This window comes from Rhinichthys klamathensis, unplaced genomic scaffold, assembly GCF_029890125.1.
Source record: "Rhinichthys klamathensis goyatoka isolate OS25496 unplaced genomic scaffold, OSU_Roscu_1.1 h1tg000165l_1, whole genome shotgun sequence".
Taxonomy (NCBI): domain Eukaryota; kingdom Metazoa; phylum Chordata; class Actinopteri; order Cypriniformes; family Leuciscidae; genus Rhinichthys; species Rhinichthys klamathensis.
This window is the reverse complement of record NW_026606697.1, coordinates 2,203,489-2,227,062: the sequence shown is the minus strand read 5'-3', so window position 1 is coordinate 2,227,062 and position 23,574 is coordinate 2,203,489. Positions and strand designations below refer to the sequence as shown.

Sequence of the window (23,574 nt, the reverse complement as noted above, 5' to 3'; positions counted from 1 at the left end):
CAACTTTTGTCCCCCCCTCCTTCTCATTGGATATTCTTTCCATTCATCAAAGAATCCTGGAAAAAAAAAACTACCACTGTTTCCTTAGAAAAATTAAATCACCAAATGCATATCAGCATATTAGAATGATTTCTGGAGGATAACGATGCTGAAAATTCAGCTTTGACATCACATGAATAAATTACATCTTAAAGTAACTGTTTGCTATTTCAATATACATTTAAATTGTAATAAAATGTTTTGCTGTATTTTTTATCAATAATACATGCAGCATTGATGAGCATAAGAGACTTCTTTGAAAAACATTGAAAAAATCGTCCTAACCACAAACTTTTAAGAATAAGGTACAATCTATCTTTCTCTTCCCTGACTTTCTTCCCTCTGCTTCTCATTGGATATTTCCAGTCTTATTTCATCCTCTCCTTCCTCTTTCCCCCATCACCCGTTCTTCCTCCCCGTCTCAGAGGGGATACTTACCCTCCTTAACCTTTATCATACCTCTGTCCTCTTCACAAAGCACCAGTAAATCTAGTAAGGGATTTGCATCCTAAACATAGAGCGTCCCCCTCGTTTCCCGTTCTCAATGGAGACACCAGATCAAAGTTCAGTCAGTCAAAACCCATCCCGTAACATTTAAAGGGGTCGACCCGACCTGCCCACTAAACGAGGTTGAGCGCCAAGCCGTCAATTTTCGAAGGTGGTGCTGGAACACATAAGAGTTGCTGATCCAGATCAGGCGAAGATTAGGGGCTCACCTCACGGCTCGTTAGAAACTCCAAAAAATCCAGACCCCCTCACAACCTCAGGAATACGTCTGCCTGCGTACAACTGAGTTTTTCTAAGCCTAAGTGGTCAGTCTTGTCAGAGAGTCATTATGTTTTCAATGGCTTAACGAATCATCTGGGTTTCTTACAGTTCAACAATCGTTAAATGTATGAATGGTTAAATAGCACTTTATTATGTACTATTGTACACCTAAAATGCTTTACAATGATTTCAGTGGAAAATGATCATGAATGAGGAAAAACATGGCTGTAAATTGGTGCAAAGAGAGTATAAAAATAACATGTCACTTACATCAGTGAGGGTTCCTACACTCTAAAATCTGTTCAGTTTACCTACTTAAATTTAGTTGTCTTTAAAATTATGAAGTAAATAAACGTAATGCTTAATTGAAAAAAATTCAGTTATGTGAACTTGACAATTCAATATTACTTAATTTTAAGTTTATTTACTTAATTTTAAGGCAACGGGTTTCCTCAAAGTCAACTGATCACTTTTTACAGTGTAATAAAATTGCAGGTCAACATGTTTACTAATCAATAGCAATTTTATAGTATTTTAAAATAAACCACTAGAAAATAAATTTTTCTTTCTTTTTTTTATAGACTGCATTGGCCTCCTCATTGAGGTTTGGTCATTACTATGACGTATCCAAGACCATGGAGCCTGAGCTACGACAAACAGCCAAATACCACAGTTTTTATCAGCTACAGGAAACGCCAATAACCACAGGATCAAGGTAACTAAGGCCACATTCACACACCAGAAGAACATGGTTGTCAGTCCTAGGTGTTTTAGTCCTTAAAGCAACACCAAGTAACTTTTCCTCTGCGGTCGCTCTACAGGTTGGAAGCGGAATTGTCCATTACTGCTGTCGTAAATAATTTAGCCTACCGCATCCTACTGTCGCATGCGCATGCTCTCTGTTTATCCAGCACCGGCTTTGGAATCATGATGACAATTCAAAAGCTACCCGGCTGCTAGGTATCTTACATGTAGTTGTAGTCTACTGTCGAGTACGCTCCACCTATCGGCAATTGTAACGCTTGCCGTAAAGCAAGTCAAATTTGTAGTTTTCTTATGTCTCATTCGGACTACAGAAACGCGACCCGATCTGGCAATCTTACATGGCGTGGATATATCAGATAAAGGACCGAAAAGCGGTGGCATAAGTGCATTTCACCATGTCAAGACTTGATGAACCACTGAAACGATTTTGAAAACATTATTTTAAAGGGTAACTAAACACTGAAACAACTTTTTTTAGTTAATGATCTGTAAGAATGGAGCTTCATAAATGCTGTTCTTTGATTCGAGTACATTTTTTGACATTTGGGTATAAAGTGTTTTAATTTTCAAATATATGGTGTAAAAACGTATGAGTGCTGCCCTCTTCAGGTTAAACGGAAAGCTCCTGCAGTAGGGGTACTCTCTGACGTAGGATACTCTCTGACGTAACTCTGTCACGCCCTTGGTGCGAGCTCACCACGCCCTTGGCAGCCCCTGGTATAAAAGCATCTGGTTCCGTCAAAACTAATGTAGCGAGTCAGGAGTTGGAATTACGAGTAATGAAAACGATCAGGGGTGCGTTTCCCGAAAGCATCGTTAGCCAACTATGGTCGCAAGTTGGTCGCAAATCCCATTGAACTCTATTGGTAACGACGGAACTTGCGACCATAGTTGGCTAACGATGCTTTCGGGAAACGCACCCCAGGATAGTTTTATATTTGAAAATCAACAAACAACAAATAAAACAAGCAGCTCTATGGACTTTTTAAGGCAAGATTCTCGTGCCACTGTGGCATTTCCTTCTGACCGTCGTCAATAGCAACGCATTATAAACACAGTGCAAATCCATGCATCACAGCGGACGCGCTCTCTCGTTTCATTCAAATACAATTTGCCGTCTTGCGTCCGTTTTTGATTGTATTGAAAATAAAATCAGAGTTAATTTATTGTTTACAGAGTTTGATAATATTGTTGTGATCATCTTGTCTGGACGATTGTTTTGTACGCTGTACAAAAAGGATTTATAAACAGGTACGATTTAAAACATTAATGCAAACTTTTCTTCGTGGAAGCTTCACGTTTATTTCAAGTGAGTGAGATAAAATATTTCAACTCAAAACAACATTTTGAAGTGTATTGCAGCGACTTTTTTGTGCATGTTCTGCAGACAGGGTGACCATTATCGATTAAGTTTCCCTCAGGACTTTTGTAAAAGCCAAAATATGACCACGCACCTCAGATTTGGCCCTCTTAAAAAGCAGAAAAATCAGATGAAGGTGGGGAAGAAAATACTTCAAATGACCGCTCTGTTGCAAAGCTACTTGCGTCACTCCAGTCGGTCTCCATTTTAGCGAGTTTGACAGCAGCTGTCAATCAATCCCTCACTGCGGTCTCAGTTCGTCCCCTCTATCTCCGCTGGGCTCTGCCCACTTTTCCAGCATTTTTCAAATATTGCCAGTGGGTGGAGTCAGGCTCTGACCAGGGGTTTAGTTACCCTTTAAGGTAAAAAATCTTACTTAGTGTTGCTTTAATACTGTTACATTCACACACAGCTACGGTTATTTACGGGAGTGACAACCTCATCCTGTCACCAAACTCACACCTGTAAATTTTCAGAACTCACAACCGCATTCTCGTAAAACCTGAGCTGTGTGAACGGAACCGGTGTATTTTCGGTAACCTCGACGGAGATATGAGCTGTGTGTCATCTGAAGGTTTTAGATCCAGTCACTGTTCTCCACTGGAGATGCTCACATCAGTTTTGTGTTCTACGCATGATTTTACGGGGAAAATTCCAAAATGCGTTTTTGCACCCTTGAAGGGTACTTCGAGAAGGGGACGCCATTTGTAGGGCTTTCCAAAGGAAAGTTGCTGAATCTCTGCATGAAGGGGCCTTCCACAAGTGCGTTAGCCAAGGGATCATGCGATGGTTACTTCAAGGAAGTCATTTAAGGAAGTCATTTAATCATTCATGGTCATGTGACCCAGGGAGACAAGTCCTCGCGATTCATTTTAAATCTAGATATGTTGGGAGAGTTGGAGTTAACGAATAAACAGAATAATTCAAGTTGTTTTGTTGTGCGAAAATTACACACATTTTCGTCATGCAATTCATATTAAAGGGATAGTTTCTAAATTTCTAAATACTGTCATTAATCACTCACTCTCGTGTCACGACACGTTTGAGCTTCAGCAAGAACCAATGAGGTTCATTCTCGTGTCACCCAGCACGTTTGATCGTTCACAAGAACCAATGAGGTTTTTTCTGGCTCGTCAAGCAGGCTCGGTTGAGCTTTTGTTTATGTTCGCTGATCAATATTTAAATGTGAGTAAAAGCCTAAATTAAATCTGTTCATCATATAAAGCAATTGAGTCTGTTCAGAAAATTTGGACTAACCGCTTAATTCATATAGATTTAGTTTTATGATCTCTTTATGAACTTTTTGAAGCTTTAAAGTGGTAGTTGCGTAGCTGTCAATGGAGGGACAGAAAGCTCTCAGATTTCATCAAAAATATCTTCATTGGTGTTCGGAAGATGAACGAAAGTCTTGCGGGTTTGGAACGAAATCAGGGTGAGTAAATGATAACAGAACTTTCCTTTTTGGGTGAACTTTAAAAAAGTTTAATAGCTAAGAAATGTGTTTAATGCTTATAAAGTTAAGAGCAGATTGGAAACACACACAAACAAAGCGTTTTTAAAATTTTGTTGTATAAATTTTCATTATACACTTATTTGTATCATATTAACAGCAATGATAAGTTATTCCTATCTTTGTTGCTGGTAACATTCCATGGGAAGCTAGTGAGGAAATGACATGGTCTTTCATAACTTCCTTCGCCCAGTGTGTTCCAAATGGCTTCATTATGACAGACAAGTGCCCTGCTCCCTCAAAGTCCCCACTTTTAGGGCTCTGACCTTCGGAGTCAATAGGGCATAGGGATGCTCACATGGACGTCACCATCTTTGAGATTAACATCTAATACTAGTCTGCTTGAATATCTATGTTGAGTATCAAAATGTATGTTTAGTTATGGCCAATATTCAAAATAAGATAACCTGAATATGTGATTTATTCCAGGAATATACCAGCTTTGAAAAGCATTGACATTGTGCTTGCCAAGATGTACACTGCCGTTTAAAAGCTTGGGAACCGCATGCTTTTTTTATGATTTTTTTTTTTTTTTAAAGTCTTTTATGCTTACTACCAAGGCTGCATTTATTGATCTAGAATACAGAAATCTCATTAAAATTTTAAAATAACTATTTTCTATTGTATTGACCCCAAACTTTTTAATGGGAGTGTATGTATATGTCATCTTCAGAGCATCAGACAACGGAGCGCTATGTGGTCTGAAGTTTAAAAGGAGCAAGTAGGAATATTCAACATTCAACTTTAAATGGATCTGCCTGTCTTGCGTAAATATCTAAATTGCTCTGACAGTGCTTTTATTATTACTCATGGAAGTTCATAAAAGAATGCTTATGATTAGGGACAGCTTAACCAAACATTATAACTGAACACACACACAGCCTTTTGCACTTATCTTTCATATATGTCCTTACTTCAAGTATGATAAGTGCGCTAAGTATCGTCACATATCTCCAAGAAGAAAATGCTTTCTCAATGCTGATGTCATGTTTCTGAGGAACACGTCTGCAATTTCATTTTATGATGGGTGTTCAGCCTAATAAAAGTTTTCGTAAAAACGTCTCTGTACTTCCAGGTCTTTGCGAGGGCTGCTAGAGACAGGGTTGAGTCTTCAATGGTGTTTGCAATGCGGTTGTTTTATGGTTGCGAGGGGTGCCCGTGTAGAGGAGGCAGGAGCTTTGGTTGCATTAAAGTCTACGGCATGGCCACAGTGCAAACAAATCAATCTGGAGCCCCTGCTTCATGGAGCCTCTCTCTGCTTTTTATGTCCGCAAACAGAGAGGTCTTCTAATTGTTTATCTGCATAACAGACCATAGTGAAGGGGCCGTGTTCCCAAGCCTATGTTTACTCGCATCCGTAAATGTGTTCCTGTGTGGCGATACTGTGTCCGCAGAACAGCTTGTGCCGTGGTAGCAACATGATGGATGCCGTGGCCTACGTAGGTGTTGCTTTTGGAATTTTGCCGTCATTCCTTCCTCCATGTTCAGTTTATTACGATTTTATGACGTGTTATAATGCAATCATAAAGCTTTTAGCCATTAGCTCTTTTAGAACGCCTTTTAGATGTGTTTTCGTACCATAGGAACTAGGGCTGTCAACTTTAGTCGTTTAGTCGACTAATCGGTCGATGCCGTCTTGGTCGACTGACATTCTTATTGGTCGACCAGTTGCATTTATTTTTTTTACCAATAGAAAGAAATTTTCAATGATTTACTCCTTGATATTTATTCCTTTATAAGCAGTTAAATATTACTGTATTCTAAATATAATTAGCCTATGGTTTATCCCCAACTTTAAATGCTTTAATTTAGGCACAGCGCCACAGTTTAGCGCACACATAGAACACTCGGTTCGCACCTGTGGCTGCGCTGCTGCTTCGTGCTCAGTGAGGGATATAGGTAGTTTAGCTGTATTCATTCAGTTAGAACGCTACTTGTTTCGGTTTTTATGTTTTTATACACTATATGTTTGTATCTCGATGCGGCGTGGACGCACTTGGAAAAAAAAGAGCGCGTCGCACCGCGACCGTTGCTTCCATCATTAGCGCACACCGCGCGCCTACATTTGAAATCGAACTTGAGCCCGCAAAAGACGTGAGCAGTCCCGGCTTTATCATGCTGACTCAATAAATTGTGTTTTCTTGATATGTTTTTGTTTTTATTTGTATACTTGACGCATTTGAAAATAGCCTAAATAATGTAACAAAACGAAAATAAACCTATATGCGGTCCTACAATAAAACCTATTATTATTAGGATTGTTTTTTAGGCTCTTTGGGTTTTTGTGTGTGTTTGTTTTAAAACGCCTAGATAGGCTGGACAAAAGTTAGCCTATAGCTTTGAAAGTAAAGAAGAATATACAGCCTGTATAAACGAGAGCTTTTGTTAGGATTTTTCATTGTGGCAGATAGCAGTTATATTTTTTGTAGCGTGTGGTGTGGTCAGGTGCGCGATTGTGACTGTCACTATAGACCTAGGACAGTGCTCCTCACTTTTTGCAGTTAAAAAAAAATCACTTAATTTTCAAAGAATTGTATTATTATTATAGTTTTATGTATTTTTGATGTTTTTTCGTTGTTGTTTTATAAATGCTCTATGACAATTGTTAAAAAATGTTCAATCAAAACATCGTCTTTTTTTTTTTTTTTTTTTTTTGTCGACTAATCGTTGCGCAGGACAAGACTTTGGTCGACTAAGGATTTCTTTGGTTGACTACAGCCCTAATAGGAACACCAATAGAGTAGACGTTATTCCTAGTATATATTTTTGATGAAGAATTTCTTGTCGTCATGTAATTTCCAACCCAGGCTCATTGGGAAAAACGTACCAGTGGCTACATTACCGCAAAATTATATTACGTTGCATGTTTTGTGTGAATGTTGAAAATGTTATTACGTTGGTCGTTGTCCGTATTGCGGCAGTTTGGGAATTAAATAGTCTTTAAAAAATGCATCTGAAATAATAAAATAAGTGCAATGTAGTGTACATATCAATACTGAAACGCTTAATACAAATTTTCTGCAGAATAGATACACGATACCAGCTATGCGTTCTCGTTCTCTCATCTCTCCGACAGTGAGTTGAAACATAAACCCACCTCACCTTACTCACTTGTTTCATTTGCTCCAAATGAATGTTGTTGGTGTTACAGGGCTTGAATTTCAGTGGGGATTGCGTGTATTGTCCATAATTTTACTCATTCCTGCAGATTTTTGTGCTCACACTCAAAGTGCACGCACATAAAGCCATCTTGTGTTAGTTTTCGCTGCCTTATTGCACTTAAACAGTAGCCTGGGAAAACCAGACATCTTCCGGCAAATTTAGATTTGCTCTGAAAGTTAGTCTGGCAAAGAGCTCATTCAAACCCATTTCCAATCCGTCGAAATCGAGGCACCAATCAGAAACGTTGGGGCGGGCTTTACACGATGACGACAGCGCTGGGATTTTGAAGCAGATTTTGTAGCCTACATTACAAAGATGGATGCCGCCGTCGAACATCACTCGTTCGAATCAGCTATCTCGTCTGTTTTAACCGATTTGAACGTTTCCTTTTTGTTAAAAACCGAGCAAAGAACAACACTCGGAGATGTTTCTCCGCCGCTCTGCATACGTTATCTCCTTCATCGCTGTGATTGGTTTTAGGTCTATCCTCGACGTCCGTTGGTGACGCCCCTCTGGAAATGATTTGTCTATGACGCTTTGCCAGACCATAACTCAGTTACAACTGAGAATGGTCTGGTTTTAACCAGGCTACTTAAACAGTCAAGTACACGCAAAATAATGTGAAAATGCCGGTCTTGGTGAGTATTCACGTAAACACAGTCTGTTATGTTTTAAGTGAATGTAATCAGAGTTGAGAAAGAAAATGCATATAGCATAATGGATCCATGCATCAGGTCTTAAAGTGACAGCAGCCTAAAGTACCTGCTGCCAAATTATTAGATAATATATAAAAAAAATATCTAAATGGCAGTTTTTCCCCATGCAATTGATGTCAAAATTGGGGCCAGTCAAAATACTGAGTGGCTAGCAACTTTGGAAAACCACTAGCCACAGTGGCTGGTGAGCAAAAAAGTTAATGTCAAGCCCTGGTCATAACTGTATTGTGCAAGGAACTGCATGAAAATTCTTAATTGATCGATAATCTACCCCTGTAATCATAATTTGTGTGAAAAGGGATAAGCATTGTTTTACTGCCTGTTTATTTCAGAAGGAAACTGTTGTGAATTGTATGTATAGGTACGTTTTTGGAGTTTGTCTGCAAAAGATGGTAGAGGCACATTTTGCAATAAGCCTATGTTGGTAATTTTGCTATAAAGCACCAATTGGGACTGATGTCGAAAACTGCTTCATATCCATTTCAGAGAAATCAATTAATCAGCAAGCTTAAACGACTACTAAATGTCTTGAGATACAAAAAAAACCCTCATTGTCTTTCTGTGTTTCACAGCTCATAGAATAAAAAGCCCCATGCCGTTTCCAGACTGTTAAATCGCTCCGTTTCACTACGTGGCGTAATTGGCACAAATTGCTCTCCTGGTGAAAGCGGAGCCTGTTGTTTAAGACGGATGCTACCTCTGGTCCCCCTCGCGCTCACATCACTGTGATCTTAATTAGCTCACCTGTCGGCCTTTATCCTCCACGGACGGCACCTTAAGCGATCGCGCTCCGCTGGGCTGCTGCGGTCTCTGTGTCTCAGACACAATGGGGACGGGTCTTCTTTTGATAACCACCACCCCCACATCTCCAGGTCTTAATCAAAAGAGGGAAACACGTGTTTCACCCCATTAAGGAGCAGATCAGTCAGTTGGGATCAGAGCGTGAAATTGTACACTATTGTTCGAAAGTTTGGGTTCAGTAAGATTTTTTTTAAAATAAATAAAATTGATCAAAATTGACTAAAGTAAATGCTATTCTTTTGAACCGTCATAAGCATGATAAATATTAAGCAGAACAACTGTTTTAAGCATTGATAATAATAAGAATTGTTTCTTGAGCAGCAAATCATCATATTAGAGTGATTTCTGAAGGATCATGTGACACTGAAGACTGGAGTAATGATGCTGAAAATTCAGCTTTGACATCACAGGAATAAATTACAAGTTAAAATATATTAAAATAGAGAACAGTTATTTTAAATTGTAATAATATTTCACATATGGTTTTTATTGGATTTTTAATGAATAAAATGCAGCTTTAGTGAGCATAATAGATTTATTTCAAAAAGATAAAAAAATATATTACCAAACCCAAACTTTTGAACTGTAGTGTATGTGTGAGGATGGAAGACTAAACACGTAACATGATGTTTTAGGTTTGTCATCAATTCTATCAACAGCATTTGTGGCCCAGTGTTGATTACCACAGAAAATAGTTTTGAAACTTTGAGACTTAAACGTAAGGAGTTAGCATGAGACTGTCATAAAACTGCTTTTTTTCTGTGCAGTTATAATAACCCAGCATATCTAGTCATATCTTAGCCATGTAAAGCCGATAAACCCTGTAACTTTCACATGATATTTCACAGATGCACAATTTTGAAGTTGTTAGAACGGTAGTCCCTCTTCTAAAATCAGGATAAACATCTTTCCAGCGCAAATAACTCACAATATTTCATTCAAGTGCTTTTATCAAATGTAAAATGAGCTTCATTTTTGCTTTTAAAAGCAAATTTATTTATTTATTTAACTGAAGGACTCTTTCTGTGGACATTTGTTGGCATTATGCAATAGAGGCTGTTTTCGAGTGAGTCCTTTTAACCAACTGAAAGGCAGTGACGGGCCTGGAGGTGGCTGTTTTAGATCCAGTTCTCAATCTCGGAGTAATTGATGGCTATCATAGCTTCATGCAGAGTGGCACAGTGTGGTCATTACAACATGTCGTGAGCCAGAATGAGAGGGAAAGCCTGAAATGATTGACTGAAGTGACAGAATGAAAGGTGTGTGTGTGTATACAGTATATGTATTATACATACAGTAGCCTATGTACTGTATGTAAGTTCACACAGAGAAAATACATTAACATTAGTCAACAAACAAGTGTCCAAATACGTTTGTCTTCATTTTGAACAGTATGCACTACTGTTCAAAGGCTTGGGGTTGGTGATGGTTAATGTCTTCTCTTTACTGAATAAGTATTAATTTTTTTTTTTTTTTTTTATCTTAATGACCCCAAACTTTACTACTTTACTAATCTTTACTTTCAACAGTAGTGTGTCTATTGTTGAATAATTTTAAACTTAATATTAGGGCTGTCAAATGATTAATCACGATTAATCACATCCAAAATAAAAGTTTTTTTTACATAATATATGTGGGTGCACTGTGTATAATTATTTTGTATATATATAAATACACACACATGCATGTATATTTCAGAAAAAAATATTATTTATATATAAAATATTTATATTTATATATAATATATATAAATCTATATACAGTATATACATGAAAATATTTCTTAAATATATACAAGCATGTGTGTGTATTTATATATATAAAATAATTATACACAGTGCACCCACTTATATTATGTAAAAAAAACTTTTATTTTGGATGTGATTAATCACGATTAATCATTTGACAGCCCTACTTGATATACTTATTTTTGTAACATGTTTTGCTTGAAAGATGTGCCAATATGCTAACCTTCCTTCAAATAAATGCCACATGGTTTGGTGACATCTAATGCATTTTCATTCATGCAATTTAAAGTGTAACTAAAGGGTCTAAAAAGTAATGGCAGAATGTGCAACTTAGAGCAGGTCAACTGTTTTGACCTTCCTTGTTAGGAGTTGCACATCTTACCCCTGATTTAACATAGAAGCGCTGTGTCACTGGGATCAGAAGCACTGTCCCGTTAACACAGCACACTCAGACTCACCGCAGACCTCAGGGGGAGCGCCCCGAGCTGACGGAGGTGCCAAAGTGTTTAATTAATTTCATTTCATTTGATTTAATTAGTGATGTATTTCCTTGCATCTACATGTTGGTTGCCAGGGTTACTGCCGATGTCAACAGGCTTTTGTGATACCGAAGCAAATCCCGCTTTATGTTGGCAGCATATGCCACAGCCATGAGTGGTTTTAATTGAAGTGTACACATCAGGTATCATCAACTTTCGACCTGAAGCCATAATCATAATCATTCACATTTGCTGAAAATAAACCCTTGCATGAAAATAAGTAAAATGACAGATAGATTGAAGCACTCTTTTGCTTGCACATGCAACTTTTAAACTTTTCCATGATAATGGGATTGCATTTTACACTTACACTTTCCTTCTAACATTTTTGGTCTGTAATGTGTTTTAATGTTTTTAAAATAAGTCTCTTATGGTTAACAAAGCATAATTTATTTGATTTATTATGCATTTATTTGATCAAAATACAGTAAATTATTCTGAATATTCTGAAATATTACTGCAACTTAAAATTAAATTTTAAAATATATTCAAATAGAAAAGTTATTTATTGACACATTGATGAAAGCTGAATTTTCAGCATCATTACTCCAGTCTTCAGTGTTAGATGATCCTTCAGAAATCATTCTAATATGCTGATTTGCAGCTCAAGAAACATCTATTATTATTATTATTATTATAATCAATGTTGAAAACATTGTTGAAAAAAGCTTTATATTTCTGTGGAAACTGCTTTATGTTTCTGTCAAAATCTGTTTTGTAACATTATGCATGTATTTACGGTAATGTGCACATTGATGATGGAGATTTTTATAATAATTATTTGATCTGCTAAATTGCATTCAAGTTATTTCAAGGTCTCCATGGGGCTGTTTACACCTGGCCACTTCATGCGTTTTCTGTGATCGGATAGCTATCCGATCGTGAAAAGACCAGGTGTAAATGCCCTCCGAAACGCATTCGAGACGGATTTAAATCCGATCGCTCAAACCACATCAGGAGGTGGTCTGGGCCGCATTCCAGACGAAACTGGACAAGTGTAAATGCATCTGGTTGTTGAAACCACATATGTAAATTTTACTCCTCCCAAAAGTGCCAAAAAAATAAACGTGTGAGAGCGTGTTATATAGGCTATATGTCATGTTATAGTCAGATATGATGACGCTACTGCAACACGCATTACCGCAGCTGAGCATCTCTTCATCAAGCCAACGTGCAAACTATCGCAAATCAAAGTGAAAGTAAGTCGCAGACGCTTAACACACAATCATCTTCATTAAAAGTAAAGAAACGAAATGATCTTACCAGGGCTGTTGCCGCTCTCTCTTATTGCTCTCTTTGATTTTGAAATTAGCTGATGATCAATAAAATGCAGCTCCTATCTGTTGCTTTCGGTGACGTGCACTCCATTAAATCTGCATATAGCGCGAGAATTGAAGATCGGATTTATATCCGTTTGGCAAAAACACATTTATGTGACCAGGTGTAAATGGAATCGTTTTGATAAATCAGATAGCTATCCGATCTGAGAAAACGCATGAAGTGGCCAGGTGTAAACAGCCCCCACGAAGCTATAGGTTTTCTGGGTGAATGCTAGTGTTTTTTGGGTGGTTACTTTGACTAGCTTTAGGTCTCTCTAACATCTAAAGTTTTGTTCTTCTCTCATGTTCTCTCAGTCCGTTACCATCACCCTATCATGCTCTCCTGAAGGCCATCCAGACGGTCATCCGTAAGGAAGGGTTTGATGGATCCACACCCCAGGTGAGTTACCATTTGTTATTCTCTCTCTGTTGTTTTTATGATCGTGAACGTTTTAATGATTATGAACGTTTATCCAATATTTATGACTTTAAAGTGCTCCGATTATGCTTTTTCGGATATTATTACCTTTGACATAAGCCCCTTTCACACACTGCGTTGATCCCAGAAAATTGCCATAAAATTTCTAGGGATCCTTCTGTGAACTCCAACACGTCCCGGGTTGGGAACCTAGTAACATTGCTGAGATCAGTCCTGGAACGTGCCCTGTGTGACCAAAAGGCAGGACCAATGCCGTGAGAACGTTCGCCAGCTTAGTGGAACTGTACGCAATGCGCTAGTTTATGATCAAATCAGAAAAAAAATGGTTTCTCGACTTAGTCTTTACTGGATATTTACGGGATGTGTTTGAACGCACCCACATATTCCATAAAATCACTGTGAATGAAACAAAAGCAAACGATCCTAGGACAAATCCCGGGACACGTTATCAGTGTATTTTCCGGATTCTCTGTGTGAAAGGGGCTATAGTGTGTTATGTAGCTGTTTGTGTGTAAAAGGACTGCATATTTCAAAGATCAAAGTGCAGGATAAATTGAGTTATTGTCTCCCAAAAGAAAGAACCCATCCAGACCGGCCTGAAACAAGTCGTCAGTAATTCCAGTTTTACTTCCTGCTCGAACCTACGGTTTGTAAAAAATTTGCATAATGCCAGCCTATTGTCTTCATTGGCTGCCCGTGAACAATCGACGTCATCGTAACTGTTCGCATTACTCTATATACAAGTGTAGTAAGGAAGCCTCTAGAACTGAAATTCAGTCATTTACGACACATGATGTAAGCGGTAGACCAATCACTACAGACTGGTCCATCTGACCAATCAGAACAGAGTATCTCTCTGAAAGCAGGTGTTTATGCCGAGTTGTTCAGACTGCACGATTTTAGCCCCGATTTTGGCTCGCCGACAGGTTTTGATAAATCGCCGGCAAATGCCCGAAATCACAGGCAAATCGGTGCTCGTTCACGCGAGTGACAATCACGCAGTGTGAATGAGCAAAGACGCGATCTGAGAGAATCGCCGACGAGTCGCCGACGCCCGTGAGATATTTGGCATGCTAAATCCTGCTGTGTGAATGTGTTCTGACTGAAAACTACATCGGCGTTGACCGACAGCCAATGAGAGAGCAAGATACAGGGAGGAGGAGGAGGAGTTATAGACCAGAATATCAGTATTTTAATAGATAGGCCTATATTTACAATTATATCAAACAGAAACAAAGCACAAACATTTGCATGACCAGCAGCAACAGCAGGACATTTGCAAAATTATTTATTTACCCCCAACTCTCTTTGCAAAACACAATCCTTGCTCCCCTCGTCTTCCCAACCATTTCCTGCATAAACTGTTTATTTATTTATTTTTTCATTTTCGCTACAAATCAGTGCACAGACAATTTGTAGGCTATCATTTTTAATAACAAATTCAGTGTCGCGCGAGAACTCCGGTCTCACGCACGCGTGATCTTCCGTTATTTCCTATCACTTCTTGCGTTTGGTTGTGAAACGTAGTTTGCGGACCAGGCAGAAGTTGTCAGCGATTCTTTCTTTTGTACAGTCATGCAGTGTGAAACCTCCTGTCGCCGATCCATCGTGCAGTGTGAACACAGCAGCAACTGAATGTTACCCCAGATAGTCATGCAGTGTGAAAACAACAGTGACCCAATTATTTTGAAAATCGTGCAGTCTGAACTCGGCATTAGAGAGACTGAATTCTTGATCGAACCGTTTCAGACACTGTGAGAAAAGAGGTCATGCTGCAATGTATATTATAAGAAAATTAAAGTGTTTTTGACCTTGAATGCATGTACACCTATGGTAGGAAACCTTCAAAACAAAATTAGGAACCTTTAAAATAGCATAATAGAGGCACTTTAAAGGAATAGTACCCACAAAAATGAAAATCCTGTCATCCTGACTTAACTGTCAGTCATAAGGCTTCAGAAGACATGGAATATAGTGTCAAAAGGACTGCTTTCATCATACTCATGGTGATTCTTTTTTTTTTTGTTGTTCCACAAAATAATCTAAACTTAACAATAATCTAAAAGTACAAGTTAGAAACAACATGAGGGTGAATAAATGATGGGACAATTGTAATTTTCGGGTGAACTGTCCCTTTAAATTGAGCAAAGGCTATAATGTAATGCACAGTTAACAGGCTTTCTGTCATTCACACCTCTGGAACAATGAAAGCGTTTTGCTGCAGGCAATGTTTTTACAAGACCTTTAATTTGTTGTTTCATTGATTGGTCTCGGTTGGCTAATTGTTGCCTGATTTTGTCTGTGCTTTCACTTCCTTTGTAACGTGGCTTTCGTAAGCTTGTGATAATTAGGAAGCAGAAAAGAACTTCAAAAATAAAGGCTGTATGTTTTATTTTATTTTTCACCTTTATTCCTCTTTTACTCATATCATCCTTAGTTCTCAGTTTCTATATGTTGTGCTTGAATCGCTCTCAGGAGGGAGATGGGTTCCCTTGGGTTCCTCTTCCTTAAAACTGCGTCCTATTAGTTTTGTGGTAAACAGGCCAAGACAGACACTGGGCAATATGCCCTCTGTCTGTTCATATTCATTAGCTCCTACTGAGAAGCAGGGGAGCTCGGCCCCTCTGGGGGCCCCTCTCAGAAACGGCCCCATGATAGCCCCTGTCTTGACTTCCGCATCAGCACTGCATCTGCCGAGCCGCTCTTGGGACCAGGCCGCTTGAGGATACACTCGCTATTTTAATTCAGTTTCCAACTTTATGTGGCTCTAATATGGCTTCTGTCATGTGGTGAACTCCAGAGATGGTCTAGTGACCAAATTTAGTGTCAGCTTAAGACCCCGATATACTCACAGAAAAGTTATTTTCGGTTCTTCGCTTTGAGGTAAGAAAAAAAAAGTTTAGAGCAGGCTATACTGTTAGCGAATATCCTGATGCCGCCCACGCTAGTGAGAGCAGCGTTTATATGAATATGTAATGAATATGCGCTCTTTCCTTTCAATAAAATTAACACAACAAAAATGACAGAGATGAGAAAACAGTAAAGAAAGCATCTGATCATAGCGATGTGGATATTTGCTCAAGCTCTGCAATTCAGCACTCCAGAAAAGTCACGTCACGTTTATTAATATAGCACTTTATACAATAAATTGTTTAAAAGCAAGCAGCTTTTCAGTATTAAACATGAAAAACAGTGTCAGCGTCTCTTTCAGTTGTAATTACAACTTCAATTTGTACTATAAAACGGCTCTACAGTGTTTTCGTGTTTTTACTCGCGGATGTCTGACCTTGACGGACTGAACAGAAATGAACTGGCGAAGATTTCCACGTCAAAGAAGGCGGAGCCTCCGAGCCGCAGCTACCTATTATGTCATCGCCACGGACCAATGGTAGTTCGCAGGTGTTTACCAGGAAAGTTCGGTTTGGCAAGCGGTTTCAAACTCCCGAAACGAACACAAAACAAACTTAGTTTTTGCCTAATTTTGTTTCGAAATAACGTCACACCAGATCGTTCTTCGATTTTGCTTGAAGAATTTCGGGGCCTTTGAAGTAAACAAAGTAAACGTTTATTACATGAAGTTAGTATACCAGTTACCTATACAAAGACTCTCAAATCCCATTCAAATTTACTACAGAGTCTTTTAAAACCATTTTATTCTATATTTTAGAGATTTTTTTAGATACACCCCATTTACACAAATTGGAGTTAGGCTTATGTCACCCCAGCAAGCTATTAATCAAAAAAGAGAAATTGCTTGTTGTTCTAAATACTATGGAAGCTTGTTTCCGCCATGGAATAAGAACATAAAAATAAAGGTATTTGCAACTTTTTATCTCAATTCTAGCATTTTTGTCTCGGAAATGCAAGTTCATATCTCACGTTATTCTGACTTTATTTCTAACAATTCCGAGGTGTTAACTCGCAATTCTGAGGGGTTTTTTTTCTTGCAATTGCAAGTTTATTTCTCCCAATTCTGATTTCATATTTTGCAATTGTGAGTTTATATCTCGCAATTTTAACTCTCTCAAAGTTCTCTTTCATGCAACTGCAAGTTTATATCTTGCAATTGCAAGGTATAAACTTGTAATTGAGTTTACATCTGACATATCTGGCATTTTTATCACATTTAGTTTACATCTCGCAATTCTTTTTTCTTTTTTTTTAGAACTTAATTAAGTGTAGCTCTAATTCAGTTAAAGACAATATAATCTTGTCTGTGTACAGTTTAGTTAGATTGCATAAAGACATTTAAAAATTCTGTGTATTACTCTTTATTTATAAATTTTAGTCTTACCAATAAAAACGTACAAATCAAGCTCATGTCATTTTCATTTGTTGAGCACCTCGAAATGTAGACTTGTAAACAATCTCATTCCTGTTTTTTATTTATCTGAATAAATCAAGTTCCTAATCAGTCTTAATTTGTTTAGTAGTTGATGTCTTGTTTTGTGCTAGCTCTTTCTTGTTGATATTTGCACATAGCTTTTCTTTGAATCCGTGGCACTGATGGACACCTCGGGCTCCTCACCCTGGAAGTCCTCGATCCCCGTCAGTCAACCGACAGATTAAGCGCTTACATCATCAAACAGTGCCATTCTGTTGGCAGAGGTCGCGGAATGTGATGAGGTTGAGAGAACATGGGCACAAAGGCAAGAATGCTCAGAATGAGAGCAAACAGGGCAACAGTGAGGCTGACTAAAACGTTTGTCAGATTGGTGACTCAATTCTAGAATTGTTGCATTGACTTTAAAGTTTGAAATAAACTTAAAATAAAACATTGTGTACAGGTTGTGTTAGATTTGCTAATGGACATTTTATTTGATTATATAATATTATCTTTCTTTATTGTTAGTAAAGAATAGCGGTTATGTTTGTTACCATCAGAATAGGTTGGAAGCATATCATCTTTCTCATGCACACATAGCGGGGGAAAGAGTGTGAGTGATAGAAAAGCTGGAGTGTGGCCGAAGGGAAGGAGGAAGCAAGTGAGTCAGGAACACCCTCTCGGTTGAAATGTCAAGCTCAACCCTCAAGAAGCTTTGGAAACACAGTCAAACAATGAGGTTTATTTAACTTAAGATTGCTGGAACGCGTGGAGGGTGTTAACTTCACCGTTTATTGTCAGTGGACGAATGCTGATAATTCAACACCACAACTATTTTCAGCTGGTTTGTTTAAGATATCTAGCCTCCTTTTCTCTATTTCAAAGATACAAGCAGATTATTCACAATACAACGGTTTCATTGAATGAAGGCATGTGTACAATATATCAAAGCAAAAGGACAATTCTTGCATTGGGAACTTTTCTGTCCTATATACACTCTTAAAAATAAAGGTTCCAAATGGAAGTTTTTGCAGCAATGCTAAAGAAGAACCATCTTTGGTTCCCCAAAGAAACTTTCAGTGATCAGTTCTTAAAAAAACTCTTTTTTTCTTTTTGTAAAGCACATTTTAATGATCTAAGAACCCTTTTTCCGCTGTAAAGAACCTTACATGGAATGCAAAGGTTCCATGGATGTTAAAGGTTCTTCAACCATCAATGCCAATAAAGAACCTTAAATTAGCTTTAAGCATTTTTATTGTGTCTTTTTAAAGACTATTTCTAAATTTTTACATTACTTTTTATCTTTCCCTTTAATTAGGAAAGGATGCTAAATTCATTTCAATTCACATTTATTTGTATAGCGCTTTTCACCATACATAGCTTCGAAGCAGCTTTACAGAAAGGGCATGTGTCTACATTACAATTTAGAGTGATCTTTTATCAGAGGTGACTGTGTCCAAGTAATGTATTTCATAAATGTACATACATATACGTATAAATGTACGTAATTATTAACATAATGATTACAATATATTGAAAATTTAGCATCGGTGCAAGTAGATTCAGAGTTTGCATCAAAATAATATTTCTATAGCCTGTAAAAATCATGGAAATATTATTTTGCACCTATCCGTGATTCGCAGGTCAAGATCAGAAATGTACGATTTTTAGCTTTATTAGGTGTCATTACCTGTATTTTGATTCATTTTTTTCTCTTTCTTTTTATTTGTATGTTCAAAGTTAATTTGACTGATACAGTAGCTAACTTATTGTGTTTGCAGTCCACAGCTTGTCCAAAAAGTGATAGAATCCCTTACTAAAGACCACAAAGCTAATAGGTCTGAACTAAAAGTATGCTCTGTGACCATCTTCTACCTTTTACATCTTCATAAATATGCAAATATTAAGTTTTTCCTGCTTTTTCGAGACTTGTATTTGTATCTCACCAATACATGGTTCCCTGAGGCCAGTTTTGTAGATGTTTGGGTCTGTCCTCTCTATCCTTATTTAGCAGATTCAGAATCGGCTCTTTGGTTTGTGAATAAGGTTCAATTCTCTGTCATTATTTCTCAGACTTTGTACACTGTAGAGGGCACATCTCTCACCCATGGCCCCTTAGCTTGGCTGATGTTGGTGAAAAACGTGCCAAGAATTTCCTGGCACTTGTTGGAAGCAGACATTTTGGCTCTTAGGTTGACAGCCACATTGTGGTCATGTCAGGCAACTGTCCTGATTGGAAGATGTCATCCAATCACTTTTGACCACCGTGTTCCGTTTGACCGTGCTGTTGAGTGGTCTTGGCTGGACTGTTTGTTTCATTGATTCAAGTTGTTTGAGAGGTACATGACCCTCACTCCAACAAACAAAAGGCTTTTCACTACAGACAGGACTCCACTACTGACTTAGTTACACAAGTCATTGCACATTTATGTATGACATACTATTTGGACACTGTTTTGTTTGCTTTTCACCATTTTCTCTCTCTTTATCTCATTCATTATAGAGAGAGTATAAATGTGAAATTGTACAATAGCTAATCATGTCCTGTTGAGAGTCTCTAATTGAAGTGTCGTCCTGTGATTTTTAACATGCTTTTATTAGAAAATCAATACAAGACAGAAGCACAGAATGCGCTTAAACAGTGTAAACTTACTAATGATATAAAATAATTGCTCATTTTATGCATATTCACTAGATTTTATAGTGTTTATAGTTAAGGAAATCCGTAATTGAAGTCTTTCTCTTTCTCCTCCATTATTTTCTGTATAGTTAATTCAGCTTTGACTACTTAATGTACACTTAACTTTATTCAAACTTTTTGTATATAATTTCAGTCTTGTGTGTTCCAGCTATATTTAACTTTATGCTTGTAACTTCATGCTTCCGGCTTGAAACGGAAGTTTGCAATAGTGTTTTCTTCCCTGTTGATGTAGATCCCAATGAAACGGCTTCTGGAACAAAAAAAAAATGTAGGGTGGGACTTGATTTTGTCCATCGGGAATTGATTGGATGGTTGGATCGTTGTGTTTTGCTAGAGCTTGACGTCAGAACCTGGAAGACTAATTCGCTACTTGTTCCCTCAAGATTTTCCTATTGGATTTTATAATGGAGTAATCAATTTATGAGTAAAATAAGGTCTATTGTAAACATAACTTGATGAGACTTGGACGTTTTGTTCTACAGCGTAAACTACATGCTCGCACACCAAACATTCTCATCTACTTATTAGAAACATACGGTTTTTAAAATACAAATTTCTGCTTCAAAATTCACATTTTTCAATATGGGTGTGGGTAATTTACGTGTTCAAGTATCGTTAAGTTATGTTTACCTCAGCTCAGACCTTACTTTACTAATAAATAGAAGAAAAAAAAACACATAAAACCTCATAGGAAAATCTCGAAGAAACTACTTGCAAACTAGTCTTGGTTTTTGATTTCTAATAAATAGTGCAATATTCCATAAATAAAAAAAGTTCATTTTGATTTCATGGTGACTAAAAGATTTATGATTAAAGTTTCTCATAAGTTTCTCAAAATCTAATTGATATACATTTTGTCAATTCAAAACCTAACCAACATTGACAATGTTGGTATTCAGTATTTGTATACTGAATTGTAATAATGGGTTGTCTTTCTTTTCTTGCTTTCTTTCATTTATTTACATAATGATTTCTTTTTTTGCAACAATTTATCCATTAATAGCTATCTTTGCCGTACATAATTCATGTTGTGTGTTGATTCTCATGCACAGCAGACAGAAAAAAAAACAAAGAATCCAGAGTGTCATGACAACAGCAAAAATTAAAGTGGTTCTGATATAGTATTATACACAGAATTAAATCCTTTAAACTTACCTAAAACTTGAACATTATGTTTTTGCTGTGTTGCATGCACTGATATTTTGAGCACAGTAAATGCACACCTAGCTCATAAAATTTTTCACTTGTAAGTCTTATTTAGCCACATAATTTCTTGTTAAAGAGTTGTAAACACTGTAGGTAAAATTAAGTATAATTTGATATATTACTGTAAATTAGTGTCATGCACTTCAGGTTTCTCCTTGTTTCTTTTGTAAATTAAGTTGCACTTATTAAAATGCGGTAAGATATTCATTCATGCATTATTGAACACTAAGTTCACCAAAGTTTTCCCTACGGTGCTTCAATGAAATATTCATTGCAAAAGCCAGATGTGGATTTGTTCACATGAATTGTACATATCCTGACCGTCTCAGAGAGAATGCAATGTTGTTTTAAATTCAAATGTTTTATGTTCATCTCTCTTTTTTCCCCTCTTCTATAGTCTAAGGCTCGGAATGTCCTGCGTCTGGGTCTTCATTCTCTGGGATCTGCGCTGTGGGGGGATGATGTGTGCTGTAAGGATAACCCCGCCAACTGCCACGCCCTCTCCACCTTTCTCTATGCCCTCCGAGGCCTGTTACGCACTTCACTCTCGGTCGCTATGGTGACTGTACCCTCCCACCTCATACAGGTATGATTAATCAAATAGTTTCTCGGTTTGTTTGTTCATATATATCCTTTACTCAGGTTTCTACTTAAGACTGATGGTTGAAAAGGCCATTAAAGGGATAGTTCACTTTGAAATACATTTTTGATATGTTTTAGCTTACCTCAAGGGCATCTAAGATGTAGGTGTCCTTTTTTCCGCAGTAGTTTCAATTTTGATATTTTTAGGTCAAACCTTTCTTGTCTGTCAGTCATATAATGCAGGTCTACGGTCACCACCTCAAAGAGCATGCACAGAGAAGTCCAAATTAAACATGATTTAATGACTCGTAAATGTAAGTACACATTGATGGCCTAAGACACGAAACGAGTTGTTTGTGTGAGAAAACGAACAGTATTTATATCGTTTTTACCTCTTGTAACCACAGCCACGTCCAAGTGATCTGAGGGCGCGGGCGCTTCGGTCTGTGCGTTACAAGAGGTAAAAACGATATAAATACTGTTCGTTTTCTCACACAAACAACTCGTTTCGTGTCTTAGGCCATCAATGTGTACTTACATTTACGAGTCATTAAATCATGTTTAATTTGGACTTCTCTGTGCATGCTCTTTGAGGTAGTGACCGTAGACCTGCATTATATGACTGACAGACAAGAAAGGTTTGACCTAAAAATATCAAAATTGAAACTACTGCGGAAAAAAGGACACCTACATCTTGGATGCCCTTGAGGTAAGCTAAAACATATCAAAAATGTATTTCAAAGTGAACTATCCCTTTAAGTGGTAATATTAAACACTTTTCTGAACTTTAGGATGATGATTATACACCTGGCCAAAAAAAATGGACCAAGGCACCAAGCCCAAAATGGCTAAACACTACATTTTTAATTCACTTTAGGATGATGATTATACACCTGGCCAAAAAAAATGGACCAAGGCACCAAGCCCAAAATGGCTAAACACTACATTTTTAATTGTCTTAACCACAAATTATTGGTCAGGATATTTGCTCAATTTAAGCAAATGCACTACTTAAAAAGCCATTGTGGTCTCAGAAAAATCATCAAAGGCTGAATGAAGTACTTGTCAGAATATGGGAAGTTGTGTGCAGAGTGATGAATCACTATGAAACACGAGTTGCATGGTGAGAAATATAATAATAAATACATCTCTACCACAGTGAAGCATGGAGGAACGTAATTATATAGTGTTTGCTCATCTCAAACAAAACCGTTATCTATGTGGAAAAAACAGTCTGTTTTGTTTTGTTTGAGATAAGCTATTACTTTACTAAGCAAACAGATACTCCATTTTTCACAATCAAACCTGCAAAAATGTCCCATAGATTTACACGTAAAGTCCCCCTGTAGTCGATAATTTTATCCGTTAGAACTAATCTTTGACCGCCAAAATGACATTTAAAAATATTTTCCTTGAAAAAAAAATTCTTCATGCCTTAAAATAGCTTGAATATAACTCTACACCCTTGCCTCATTTAGTATACGCGGTTCTATGAATATGTAAATTAGCCCCGCCTCCACTCACTCACACCAGCTCAGAGATCCACTCGTTGACGATCACACTTTGACGTGATTGGTTACAAGGTAGTTTGTGAC

At 37.5% G+C, this 23,574-nt stretch overlaps 1 protein-coding gene across 2 annotated transcripts in view; it reads left to right on the top strand.

Annotated features, from left to right (window-relative positions):
* The window catches only part of elp4 (elongator acetyltransferase complex subunit 4), an 86,331-nt gene that overhangs the window by 9,305 nt on the left and 53,452 nt on the right, over window positions 1-23,574 (top strand). For both annotated transcript variants that reach the window (XR_008807803.1, XM_056259194.1), the window contains exons 5-7: window positions 1,389-1,522; window positions 13,043-13,127; window positions 21,795-21,983. Coding sequence is in view for 1 of the 2 variants with exons in the window: in XM_056259194.1 (XP_056115169.1) it covers window positions 1,389-1,522; window positions 13,043-13,127; window positions 21,795-21,983 (408 nt within the window). In the remaining variant the exon portion in view is untranslated. The remainder of the gene's footprint in view (window positions 1-1,388; window positions 1,523-13,042; window positions 13,128-21,794; window positions 21,984-23,574) is intronic.